At 34.8% G+C, this 14,520-nt stretch overlaps 1 protein-coding gene across 1 annotated transcript in view; it reads left to right on the top strand.

Moving 5' to 3' along the window:
- NBAS (NBAS subunit of NRZ tethering complex) overlaps positions 1–14,520 on the top strand; it is a 319,324-nt gene that overhangs the window by 13,758 nt on the left and 291,046 nt on the right. The window contains exons 7-9 of the mRNA XM_045549061.1: positions 9,240–9,373; positions 11,753–11,886; positions 13,318–13,416. Coding sequence (XP_045405017.1) covers positions 9,240–9,373; positions 11,753–11,886; positions 13,318–13,416 — 367 coding nt within the window. The remainder of the gene's footprint in view (positions 1–9,239; positions 9,374–11,752; positions 11,887–13,317; positions 13,417–14,520) is intronic.

The following is a 14,520-nucleotide window of genomic DNA, read 5'->3' as shown; positions in this document are numbered from 1 at the left end:
CTAATGTATATAAAACTATTAGCATAATGTTTGATACATCATGAGTACGTAGGAGATGTTAGGTATTATTATCATTATTATTGTACTGTTACTATGATTCTGGCCAAAATGTTTTAATTGTTTCCTGTTGACTGTAGAATACAGTTCATATTTTCTAATTTAGGATAAAAACACTTTTCACAATCAGCCTGTCTATCCTTGTGAGAGTCTCCTGCCATATGTCCTATGTTCTGGTACAAAAAAATGTGCAGTTTTCCAACCCCATTGTGCTTTTCATGCCTTGGTACAGGTAGTTCCTTTTGCCTGGAAGCTCCCACCTTTATATTGAATTAATTATTACGTTGAATTGAATATTTTAGCTCAAGCATCAGCTCTTCTTCCTGCCCTCTTCCCCACCATTTGGCCATCTTCATGTTTCCCTACTACTTGTTTGTGTTTATATCACCACACTTACCCTAGTCTGCTTTCCTCTTTTAATTGTTGACTTGCTTTTCTGATTCTCAGATTGTAAGTTCTTTAAAGGCAGGGCTCCTGTCTTACTCAGCTTTTACAAAAAAATTTCTAGTGCCTTGCATAGTGTCTGACATCTAGTAGGCATGCAATTTTTGACCGTATCAAGTGGATAATAACACTTGGGAGTTAGTTAAATGATTTTATGAATGTATGTATGAGCAAAGTATGTTTTCCTATTTCCTATTGGCTAATTTTAGAAGTTCATGAAAGTGTATATATATTTATTATATGTAATATTTATATTATGTATTCATGGATAATTGTCATGGTATTTATACTTTTTATTCCTTATGTACATATATATATGTACATAGCATGAATAGAATAATAAGAGTAGATGAGAAGCCCTGTTTGTGTATATCCTTTTGAGAATAATAGAAGGGGATGTACTGTTTAAATCTGAATGTCTAAAGCTTGGGGCTCTAGTGCTTTTTGAATATACCTTCTGTAGTTTTCTCTCTGGTATGAATAGACCAGGCCTGGCTTACATAATGTGTAAGGGTCAAAAGGTTCCCAGAAGAATAATTTGGGGGTACTCCTTTGCCTTTTCCCCAGTGCAGCCCTTTCATTGAGTGAGAGTCTGGGGCACTTGAGCTAAGCTTCTGAGGAGCATGCTCCGAGTGTTGCAGTGATTCAGACATACAGGGTCCTTTTGAGCTTTGGCATTAGACACCTGCTCTTAGCCAGTAAATAAACGGAGAAATCTACAAATTAACGTGAAAATGGGAAGCTGTGCCCTTCTGTATTTCATACAAATTATAATATTTGTCAGAGTTTTTAGTGTGTACAGTTAATGTGGCAGCAAGGATGAGATAATAATGCTTTGAGAACTAATGTTTTATTTTGTTGGCTTCTGAATGTGTGAATTTATGACCTTAATGCTGCATTAATGGCTTCTTTCCATTTCATATAATGTAAGATAATGATCATTTGCTTATTATCTGACTCATCTTTATGGGAATAATTCCCATATGCCAAATGATATTTCATGTGTGTGCTTGGAAAAAAGGAGCCAGATTGTTGTTAATGCATTTTTGAAGCTACATATTGCAGTCTGCAAACTGAGATGGGAGCTATTTGGTTCCACTTTGATATTTTTCAGTTACTGTTTCATAAAAGATATGCCATTTAAAAGTGTTTTAAATGTGGATTGCAACTTGTTTTGGCTCTGTTTACCAAGCCATAAATAGTAATTCAGTCTTGTCTTTCTATCTTGAATAGTGACCTAAAAATAGCACATGGAATTAGACCTTTTTAGAGCTGTACCATGTTAATCAAGAGATTTTTCTCATATTTTTGATTTTGAAATACCATAAGCTAGAGTTTCTTAGTTGTAAGCAGACTATTTGAGACACCCAGACTTTGAAATGAGATGTTTTGTTCTAGAAATATGATTCAGGGTCCTTAGATTATGTGATAACTATTTTTCTGTTTTTCTATTTTTAGAGAAAACAATTTTTTTTTTACTGAAAACTAATATGCATTCTTAGTAGGAACTTTAGAGACTAAACATTAGCAACATGTAGAAATTAAAAATAAGTGCTATTAACATTTTATTATCTATTCTTTTATTCTTCTGTAAGTACCTATTGCTATAGATATGTTCTATGAAAGTAAAATTTTTATAATCTGATTTCTTCACTTAAAGACATTATTTTTTTTTTTTAAAAAAAGATAGATTGTTAATCCTTTTTTAGGCTTGAAGTTTCAAAAGGACTTTCCAAAGTATCTTTTTTGATCTTTCCTACTGGGTAGCATCCTAGATGTCGGGATGTAGTTCTCCCAACTATCCAAATAACATGCCTCTAAACTTGATATCTGAGGAACAAGCAACTCAGTATTGTACTTGATTCCACCAGTGAGGCAAAACCATCATCATGCATTTGTGCAGATAATTGTGTATCACTTGGGTAGCAGATTATTGCATCTATGTTCATGAGGGATATTGGTATCTAGATTGTTTTCCTGTAATGTCTTTCTGGTTTGGTATTGGAGTAGTGTTGGTCTCCAAATTAGAGTTGGCAAGTATTCCCTCCTTTTTTATTTTCTGAAAAGAGTTTGTGTAGAATTGGAATTATTTCTTCCTTCAACGTTTGATAGAATTCACCAGTGAAGCTTGGAGTTTTTTTTGTAAGTAGGTTTAAATTCCTAATTAAAGTTTTAAAATAGATATGTAAAGGTTTTTAAATTTTCAGTTTCTTCTTATTTCAGTTTTTTATGGAATTATTCTGTAAATTGTAAAACCGACTGGCTTAAAGTTGTTTATGGTATTTTCTATTACCGTTTTAACGGTCTGTAGGATCTATACTGATGCCCCCTCTATTGTTTTTGATATTTGTAATTTGTGTTCTCTTTTCTTTTGAGCAGTCAGGCCAGAATTTTATCAATTTAATAAATTCTTTAATAAAAATCTTTGAGTTTTATTGATTTTTTTTTGGTTTGTTTTCCTTGATTTTTACCTTTATCTTTATTATTTCCTTTCTTCTGCTTACTATATTTAATTTGCTCTCATTTTTCTAAATGGAAGAGCGAAATCTACATTGTTGACTTTAACCTTTTTTCTTTTCATATGCAAGCATTTAAGCTTATTCTAATAGAAGCACCTTTTTGTTATTTATGTCTAGTTTTGTTGTGGTCAGAGAACATATACAACATGATTTTAATCTTTTTCATTTAGGATTGATTTATGGCCTAGCATATGTTCTATTTTCATGAATGTTCCATATACATTTAAAATAATTTGGTTCTTGGGAATGGTACAGTTATTGGATATAGTGTTTTATTATAGTCAATTAGATTGAGTTGGGTGATGGATCTATTCAAATTTTTATATCCTTACTGATTTTCATGCTAGTTGTTCTATCAATTAGTGACAGAGAAGGGTTGAAATTTCTAAGTATAATTGTGTGTTTGGTTATTTTATCCTTTAGTTCTGTCAGTCTTATGTATTTAGGAGCTCTAGTGTTTAGGTGAATACACATAGAGGATTGTTTTGTTTTCATGTTAAAATGGCTCCTTTATCATGATGAAATGTACCTTTTTATCTCCAGTAATACTCCTTGTCCTGGAGTCTATTTTGTCTAATATTAATATAGCCAGCCTAGCTTTGTTATGATTAGCATTTGCATGGCATGTCTTTTTCTTGTCTTTTATGTTTAGCCTGTGTATTTGTATTTAATATGCATCTCTGGTAGAAAGCATATAATTGGATCTGATTTTTTTCTTAGTCTGACAATTTCTGTCATTTAGTTGGGCTGTTTAGAATATTTACATTTAATACAATTATTGATCTGGTTAGATTCATAATAATTCTGTTTTCTTGCTATTTGTTTTTTTATTTTTTCTCATCTCTTCTCTGTTTCATTTTTCTGCCTTCTTTTAGTTTAATTGAACATTTTTATTATTGCATTTTATCTCCACTATCAGCTTGGTGGCTGTACCCATTTGCTTTATGTTTTAGCATTTGCTCTAGGGTTTACAATGTGAATTTTAAAATTACTGTCTTAAACAGTAATTCCTCTATGCTGATTTTGAAGCTCTTTTTCTGACTCACTCACTTCTCTCTGGAACGCTGCCTTGTAAATTCTGGTCAGCTTAGAAGCTCCAAACTGTAGTCTTTATCTCTTCACTTCAGTGAGACTACCATGATTTGTTTGAGAAAGCAAAGGTGATCTTGTGCTACAGCTCATTTGTTTCTCTTCTCACTTAGTGATCATAGGCTTGCACTGCCTGTAGTACATTGTCTGAAACATACGTGTGTGTGCGTGTATAAAAATACATTTATAGTGGGGCACCTAGTTTGAAACTATTCTTTTTTTAAATAACAAAAACAATATAACAAATTGAAAAAATACAGAAATAGAAACAGCAAGAAAAAACAAAGATTGTTTTTCTATTTATTTATTTATTTATTTTTTTGTTAAGACAGGGTCTTGCGCTGTTACCTGGGCTAGAGTGCAGTGGTGTCTTCCTAGCTCACTGTATCCTCAAACTCCTGGGCTCAAGTGATCCTCCTGCCTCTGCCTCTGCAGTAGCTGGGACTATAGGCGTGTGCCACTATACCCAGCTACTTTTTAATTTTTTTGTAGAGACAGGGTCTTTCTGTGTTGCTTAGGCTGATCTTGAAGTCCTGGCCTAAAGCGATCCTCCCATCTTGGCCTCCCAAAGTGCTGGGATTACAGGAGTGAACCACCGTGCCCAACCTGTTTTTCTTTCTTAATTTGCATTCCTCATAGGAATTTATATTAATACTTTGGTATAAAACCTTCTATGCTTATATGAACCTGTATAAATAGAGAGAGAGATTGACTGTTACTTTTCTTTAACAAAACAGGACCATGCTATATAATTGGTTCTCCAGCTTGCTTCTTCACCTATATATTGATGACAGCTTACCCAGGTGGTATCTAGGATGAATTTCAATCTTTTTTTTTTTTTGAGACGTGTGGTCTCACTCTGTTGCCCAGGCTAGAGTGCAGTGGTGTCATCACAGCTTGCTGCAACCTCAATCTCCTGGGCTCAAGTGATCCTCCTGCCTCAGCCTCCTGAGTATCTGGGACTACGGGCATGTACCACCATGCCTGGCTAATTTTTTCTATTTTTGGTAGAGATGGGGTCTCACTCTTATTCAGGCAGGTCTCTAATTCCTGATCTTAAGTGATCTTCCCACCTTAATCTTTTTAATATGGGCATACTATTCCTCTATAAGAGTGTGAACCACATTTTATTTATTTATTTCTCTCAGTAGAAAGTTAGGTTGTTCACAGTGGCTTGTTTTTTTCCTCTTTTTCTTACCCATCTTTGTATCCCTCTTCCACTAACAGTACTGGAAAAGACACTGTTTATATGTGGCTATAGTACTAAAAATGTGATAGCTACTGCCATAATACCAGAAGGTTATACCTACTTATACAACCACAGATACGACTGAGGCCATTTCTTTTCTCCATTGTTAACGCCTGTATTACCTGTCTTTTAAATATTCATCACACTCATAGGCAAAAGGAAAAAAGTATCTCATTTTCAATTTGTATCTTTAGTTATTAGGTAGAGCATATGTTAATGGCTATTTTTATTTTTTTTGTGTGTGTGACTTGTTAGATCATATCCTTTTGCCTGTATTATTTATAGATTACTTGACTTTTTCTTATTGGTTTGTAGTATCTTCTTATAGCATGAGTGTTAACCTTTTATCATATACATTGCAAATATTTTACCTAATTGATTATTTTTAAATTTGTTATGGTGTCTTTTTGCATAGAGATCTTCCTCCCTCCCTCCTTCCTTCCTTCCTTTCTTTCCTTTTCTGTTCTTTTCTTTTCTTTCTTTCATTTTTTTTCCTTTATAGATTCAGTTTATCATGCTTAGACCTTTCTTATTATAGAATTGTAAGATTTTTCTCATGTGTTCTTCTAGCAACACTATTATTTTAAATATTCAGATATTTAGCTTCTCTGCGTGTCTTTCTACCCCCACAAGTTTGTTCCTGGTCACTGCTTCTTGACTTGGAAATCAAAGGATGTATGTATGTGAGAGGTTGTTCATGGAATTCTTCATTTTGCAAATGAGGAAACTGAAGCCTTTGTGATCTTCCCAAGGTCATACCCAGCCATCCTGTGGCAGCACTGAGACTAGAACCCAATATTTCTTGTTTTTACTCCTTGCCTATTTCCATTTCTACTTTGGGTAAGTGGGCACTGGATTAAAGTCTAGTCCTTTAGCATTTGGGTGCCAATTGTGTACCACCAGAGTACTCGGCACTGGTGGTAAAAGTTAATGAACAAAATGGACACAGCTCCTGACCTTTTGAATACACAAGCTAACGAATAAGGCAGACAATAAAAAGTAGACAAACAAATGTATGATTGTTATTCAGGATGAGAGTTGTGAAGGAAGTGAAATCATTGGAATGGTGGAGAATAATGGGGCTTAGAGGCTCTGTAGACGGGGTGGTCAGAGAATGCCTCCTGCAGAAGTGATAGATATTTAAAGTGAGACTTGAAAGATGAAGCCAGTAAAGGGTTTAGGGAAAGAGTATTCCAGACAGAGAACACAGCCTAGACAGAAGCCCCGAGGTGGGAAAGAGCTTGACAACTGTGTAGATGTCAGGGGCTGCCGCTGATGGAATTGTGAGACAGCGTAAACAGCTTCACCGTGGATGTGTCAGCTGTCAAGTTGCTGGTTAACTTTTACCAGCAGTGTTTTTGCATACTTTTCAGACAACTCCTTTGACACTTCCTTTGTGAAAATCTGTACTGTTCATTCCTTTCCAAAACCACACAGGCAGCTGGAAAAATCCAGTAATAAAGTCTTTATTTGTGCATTGTTACATGAAATCTTGTCTTGTAATGAAAACATATCTTTATCTGGGTCAAAACACCTGCAGAGTTTCCTGGAGTGACTCGTTATAGCTAGAAGTATTAGTAAAAATAAACCCCCTTCAGATGGAATGTAGTGCATAGATCTATTTATCCTATGAAAATGAAATAAGAGAAAAAAGTCTGTTATCACAGATAAAACAATAAAAATGGAAAAATGTTTGCAGTATTTGTTAGCCCATGAATATTTTCCAGGGCAAAATTGTCGTCTTGCTGCTTTTTATGTAGCATCTGTGAGTATGCTGATTTTCTAGTCTTGTGTTATCATTTTGTGCCTATGTCTACTTCCAGGTTTGATTTTTTTTGGCTGTCTGAAGGCAGGCAACTTATTTTTTATTAAAAAAATTATTCCCATTTTTTAAAAAATGGGTTTTCTAGAGTGAGTGTCTATTAGGCTTCAATAAAATCTGTTAGTCTAACTTATGTTCAACGTCCTTTCTTGGATTTTTTGGTATACTTTTTAGCTATTGATAAATAGTCAAATGAGGAAACTCACTGATGGCTGATGTACTTTCCCTAAATATTCCCCAGAATGCATATTATAGAAAGAAAGGGAAGTCTGAATTCCACACAGTGTTATAGAAAGAAAGGGAAGTCTGAATTCTATATAGTATGTTAGGTTGAGAAGTAACTTCAGTTATATAATTCACATCTAATTATTTGGAAGTCCTTGAGGGATGGTAAACCCTTATCATTACCTTTGCTGTTAATATAGATTTTTCTGAGAGACTTAGGCTTCACTCATTAGTGAAACATCAATCACTTTGCATTCCAGGTCCTCAGATGGCAATGTTGAATAAGATACTGTCTCTGATTTCAAGGAGCTCAGACTTGGGGGGCAAATAGTTATGTAAGCAGCATAATGTGATGTGATAAATACTATGAAAGATGTACAGACAGCATATTTGGGGGCACATAGAGAGCAGTCAGGTTTGAAGATTGTCTTGACAGAAGGAGGTGACAGTTAAACTAGGTTTGGAAAGATGAGTAAGATTGGAGATGAACAATTTCTGTAGAGCAGCAATATGTATGAATGGGGCAGATTTGCTCATTTGCCAGATGGTTGTGGTATGGTTGGGTTATTAGGTCTGTGATAGAGAAAGGGGTGGGAGGCAAGACTGGAAAGCTATGATGGGCCCTTTTATGAAGGGTCTTTCACGTACTTTGAGGAGTTTGAACTTGATTCTGTTGGAAATGGAGAATTATCAGGGACTTTAAAGCAGCAGAAGGATGTGCTCTGTTCTTTCTGTTTTAGAAAGTTATCTTCAGGTAGTATGGAGGAAGGAATAGAGAGGAAGAGACTGAAGGTGGGAATACCAGTTAGGAGGCTAAGCAAGACAAGATGAAACCTGAGTGGGGACAGTACTAGCAGAGGCATAGAGCAAAGACTATACATTTCTGAAACATTTTTGAGGCAATCCTAAGTCTCTGACTGAGAGGCAGTGTGTTGTAATGAAACCTGCACTGTATGGGAAGGCAGGATGCTGAAGTTCTGGCTTTTACTTTGCTTATAGTGTCACCCTGAGTCCCCTAATCATTTCGAATTCTTATTGGGAAAGGGAGAGCACCTGTCCTCCTGCCTCTCTCTTCAGTTCTGGCATTCTAGTAAGGGGAAACTGAAGCAAACAAAACAAAGCAATAAAAATCTTAAACAAACCTGGCATAGTTTAGAGTTTCACATCCTCTTTTTCTTCTTTTGTAGCTGACAGCCTTTCTCTTTATTGTACTGAAAAATTTAGAACAGAAATAAATCCAGGTGTTGGACTATTAGGATTATTAAGGTGTTGATTGTTAAAATCTCATAATTGTGTGATTGACTAAGAACAGTTCTTGATTCACTTGCCTAATATATGTGTATATATATGTATATATTTTTTCCTCTTTCCTTTCTAATACTGTGTCAGCCTAGTCCCACTTTGTATCTTCTTGGCATCTATATTTGATATATTTAAAAGATTTCAATTGCAGTTTCATTTTTTGCTTTTAGGAGGGGTAAACTTATTAAGCTGGAATTATTTCCTGCCTATTCTCTGTGCTTTTGATCTCTCTCAATTTCCTAAGTATTTTGGGGTCCATTATTCCCGGGCCTCTACCAGAGCAGGGCATGTTCAGCATTCCCCAGAACACTAGTGTGAGTACACTTTGCTTCTAAAATAAACAGGGCATAGTTTGCGATGGTTTATATTTCCCACTCTTACTTGAAGTGGGTTTCTGGGAACTGTTCTTTCCTACTGAATGAAGCATTAGAGAGCCTTAGGAGATGGTGTAATATAGTTGAATACTTTGGTTGCAGTTACTAGAAGTGTTAACTTTATAATATGTTGTTAAAAGTACCTCTTTTCATTCTAGTTCCAAAAGATCCAAAACCCCAGTGGAGACGGGTAGCGTGGAGTTATGATTGTACCTTGCTGGCCTATGCTGAAAGCACAGGAACTGTGAGGGTGTTTGATCTCATGGGAAGTGAACTCTTTGTCATTTCCCCGGTATGTACATACCTTAAACTCATAGCATGTATTTTTTTCCAATGCCTTCCATATATAGGTGCTTGAATGAATGAATGTGAAGATAGGGTTAGTACAGATATAAATCAGAATAATAAGCTATGCACTTAAGATGCTCAGAGAATATATGTAGAGGTCTATATATATGCATATTATTCTTTATATTTTATAATGCTTTATCCAGAGGTAAACCATCTGGTAGTAAGCAAATATTAATACTAAATAGAGATACAGAAAGTTATTATAAAGTTCTAGTGAGGAAAAGAAGGCAATGGGCTGTTGAAACAGGAATACCTTTAAGAGGAGTTAGAACTTGTTACCCAAAAGGGGATAGAAATTGAAAAGGAGAGTGGAGAAAAAAAATAATGGTAGTAATAACTTATATTTGTGTAATGCTTTACACTTTATTAAAGACTTTGACATATATTATCATTTTATATTCACAACAAACCTTTGAGTAGGTTGGGCAGATATTATCCTCATTTTAGAGTCTAGAAAGCAGATTGGGAGAAAAATGACTTTTCCCATGGTAGTCCAGTTAATAAGTGTCTCTTCTAGGAATCTAGTGCTTTTTTGTTTGTATCTTCCTTCCTCAAATGAACAAGATATAGGGGCACGTGGAACAGTTGTTCTAATAACTCTGGCTGCATCTTAGAATCACTTGAAGAGCTTTATACAGAAAAGAAAAAACAAAATAAAACAAATTACTAGATTGCCCAGCATCTACCCACAGAGATTTTGATTTAATTGATCTGAATGGGGCCTGGGCATTAATATTGTTTATAAACTTTTCAGCTTATTTTAATTAGAAGCTAGGGTTGAGAACCAAGGATGCAGAGAATGATTTTCCTTTAGAAATAATGAGTGGAAAAACTCAAAAAAGTGTCTTGTGCTCATATTATGGAAGTTTTAGGGAACCAAACTAAGTAATTTGGGTTACTATTTTCTAGACTAGTGCTGTCTAACAGAAATACAATGCAAGCTATATATATGATCAAGGGTAATTTTAAATTTTCTAGTAACCACAATAAGAAACAGGTGAAATTTATTTAATAATATATTTTATTTCATCCAATATATACAAATGTTATTTGAACATGTAATCAATATAAAGTATTATTAATGAGATATTTGATATTCTTTCTTTGGTACAAAGTCTCTGAAATTTGGTGTGTACTTTTATATTTATGGTACTCCTCAATTCCAACTAGCCACATACCAAGTGTTCATTGTGTGGTTCGAGACAGTGTATTAGCGAAGAAAAACTTTTCCTTTACCGTCTTAAATTTAATAACTAGGGGCCTGCAAGTTAAACTGACAAAAGACAGATTGACAGGAGAAAAGGCATATAATTTTTATTGATGTTAATATTTTTATGAGTACTAGGAGTGTCACAGAAAAGAAAGGAAAACTCAAAGAAGCAATTAGACTCAGGGGCTTATATACCATTTTTATTAATAATAAAGGGCTACAAATTGTGGAGAAGTGACTAGACAAAGGAAAGGGAGTTTGGGCTTCTAGAGATGGTAAATTGTGGGAAAGTGACTAGGAAATATATGAGGGAAGCTAATGGAAGATACAAATTATTTAATAAGGTCTGTTTATGCAGACTCATTTTGGTGTGACTCTCAATCTCTGGTGATCCCATATCCTCTTCCTGGTACAGAGGGGCACTTTGACAAAGAGAAATTTATGCCTTGTGTGTAGGCAGGTAAGGGGAGGCATCTGTTGATTCTCAGTTGCCTTCAGCTCAAAATAAACTTTATGCCAAAGTGACATATTTTGGGATGGCATATATTGATCCCTTTCAAGGGTGATAAATTTTATTATGTGTGCTTCCTGAGGGGCACAGGCCTTCAGATCTTTATCAGTACAGCCTGATATTTAGTTGATGGAAGAAGGTTGACATTGAGTGTTTTAAGTGTCCTTTCCTTTAAGTTGCTGATTAGGCAAATGGGAAATAATTAGAGACTTTTTTTTTTTATCATAGGCTACTGCTAGCAGTGGAAATTAACATTTGGGAGCTTGTATCTGGAAACAGGTTCTTAGAGTTATCTGAGGCATTACTTTTTTTTTCTTTTTTTTTTCATAATGGACTGAATAGAAATTTACTTATCTCAATGAACACCTCATTCAAAGAGGCTGCTGTGGTTCCAGCCTGTGTTTAGAAAGGCTGGTCTAGATTTGAGTGTCTAATTCTAGACACTGACTCACATGATTTTTGATTATACAGGACAGTTCTGGAGCTATCTTATTTCAAGTATAATCGGCAACATCAGTGTCTCAGATATTCTCCAATTATGCATGTGTTGACTTTTATCTAATATGTTTTTAGTAATTTAATTTCCCACTCTCCTACAGGCATCCAGTTTTATAGGTGATCTGAGCTATGCCATTGCTGGGTTGATATTTTTAGAATACAAAGCAAGCACACAGTGGTCTGCAGAACTCCTGGTCATCAATTACCGAGGAGAACTTAGAAGTTACCTTGTAAGGTAAAAATGTACTTTGGAAAGTTGCTTTTGAAATAATGTTTATTTCTCTGGATTAGTGTCAGATTTTGGTATTTCTTTTTTTACTTTCAGTATGTTATGAAAAATTGCACATACAATAGGGAAGTTGAAGGAATGATACAGTGAACACCTATATATTTTCACTTGGATTCTATAATTAAGATTTTACTATACTTGCTGTATCACATTTCTGTCCATCTGTCCATTCCACTATCCAGCTATTGATCAATCTTCTTTTTCAGTATATTTCAGAATAAGTTGGAGACATCAGTAGTCAAATTCTTTAGAATGCATATCATCAGTTAGAGTTTAATATTTTCTTATAGTTTATTTCTTTTCAGGTAAAATTTACATACAGTGAAATGCACAGATCCTAATTGTACCAGCCAGTGATTTATAATAAATGCATAATTTGTACAATTCAAACTTCTGTCAAGATTCAGAATATTACCATCATGCTAGAAAGTTCCATCATGCCCCTTCCCAGTAAATCTCTTTCCGCACCATCTCCCAGAGCAACTGCTCTTTAAAATTTGTTTATTATAGATTAGTTTTGCCTGTTCTGTTATAATAATTCACATTATTGGAATCATATACAATTGGCTTTCCATAACCATGGGTTTTGCATCTGTAGATTCAATCAAATGCAGATTGAAAATATTTGAAAAAAATTGTATCTGTACTGAACATGTACACTTTTTTCTTGTCATTATTTCCTGAAGAATACAGTATTACAATTATTTATGTAGCATTACATTGGATTAGGTATTATAAGTAATCTAGAGATGATTTAAAGTTTATGGGAGGATGCATGTAGATTATGTGCAAACACTACACCATTTTTATATCAGGGATTTGAGCATCCTTGAATTCTGATATCCTCCTGGGGTCCTGGAACCAACCCCCCAGGGATACTTAGGGATGACTGTAGTATGTACTCTTTTGTCTAAGTTTTTCTTCATTCAGCATAATATTTTGAGATTCATCCATATGTTTACATATATCAATAGTTTATTCCTTTGTATTGCTGATTAGTATTTCATCATACGAATATATTATGGTTTTTTATCTATTATTATATTGATGGACCCCTAAATTTCCAGTTATGGGCTATTGCAAATAAAGTTGTTATGATCATTCTTGTACAAGTCTTTGTAGATACACATTTTCATTTCTCTTATGTCAGTGGGATTACTGAGTCATACGGTAGATACAGTTTATTTTCATAAAAAACTGCCAGGCTTTTTACCAAAGCGGTTGTATCGGTTACCTTCCCACTATAATGTATCAGAGTTCTGGTTGTTTTACATCCTCAGTAATATTTGGTGTTTGCCTTTTTAATTTAATTGTGTGTTTGGTGATATCCATTGTGGTTTAATGGTGTTTGTTTCTTATTTACCTTCTTAAATTTAGTGTTGGAACAAATCAGAGCTACCAAGAGAGTCACTGTTTTAGCTTCAGTAGTCATTATCCTCATGGAATCAACACAGCCATTTACCATCCTGGTCACAGGTGAGCAATCATTTGTTCTCATATTTAGTGGAATAGTAGGTGGATGTAGAAATCTTGGCATAGATTCAGAGAGAAGAAACTGTCCATTCTGATTCTTACTTTGGCTTTGTAATTGCCTCCTTTTGTGCATAGTTATCTTTAATATCTGTAATATGGTTGTAGTCATCTTCTGATTATTCATACTTATCTGTCTGGCCAACTGAGCTTCTCTGAGCCAGATGGGGCACTGGGAATATTCACTGAGGAATCTCTTCTCTCTTAACCTTCTGGACCTTATTTTTCTCATCTATAAAATACTCAAATAGCCAAGTCACCATTACTGAGAGAACTACTAAAGTGCCATATATGCAGTCAAATGCTCTACCTCTGAACTATACCCCCAAAAGTGCCATATGTAAAGTGCCCTCACTTGGAAGGGCCTCAGTAGACATTACTTCCCTTCTCCTTTCTTTCCTTGCGAGTTAGGCTGCACTGGTAGTTGCACCGTTCCTTCCAACAATTTTATCCCATCCTTCATCTATGCCACTTCTGCATGTATTTTGCATCGACATTGAGGGTTCCTGAAAACCTTATGGCATTTTCTACTTCCATTGATTTCTGCCCTTTGATTTTGTTAAGTGAGAACAAAATTTACATATATCTTTTAAGATAGCCAAGCTAACTGTTTGGTTCTCTAAATGGAAACTGTCAAATTTTGAGGCAGACAAACCTGAGTTTTGAATTTTGGGACTTACTGTGTCTATTGGCAAATCTTTAAACTCTGTAGCCCTCAACATACTTAAGTCTTTTTGACTGAGAATGTATATAACTTTTATTATATTCTATTCAGTCATATATCTATATTTTTTGTTCAGAATTATTATGACATTTTTATACTAAAAAGAACACACATGCACCAAAGTTGCCTTTGTGCTATTACCTTATCCCATCCTCTGTCATCCGGGAGATGACCACTCTCCTGAATTTTGTGTGTATCGTTCCTTTGCTTTCTTTATAGTTTTACCACTTATTCACATCTAGTTTTGCTGTTTTGACTTTATATAATTGGACTCACACAGGAGATGTACAAGTCTTGCTTTATGACTTGCTTTTTGATGCATGTTG

The sequence above is a fragment of the Lemur catta genome, chromosome 4 (assembly GCF_020740605.2).
Source record: "Lemur catta isolate mLemCat1 chromosome 4, mLemCat1.pri, whole genome shotgun sequence".
Lineage (NCBI taxonomy): Eukaryota > Metazoa > Chordata > Mammalia > Primates > Lemuridae > Lemur > Lemur catta.
The sequence above is the reverse complement of the archived record's forward strand: the minus strand, read 5'-3'. Positions and strand labels throughout refer to the sequence as shown.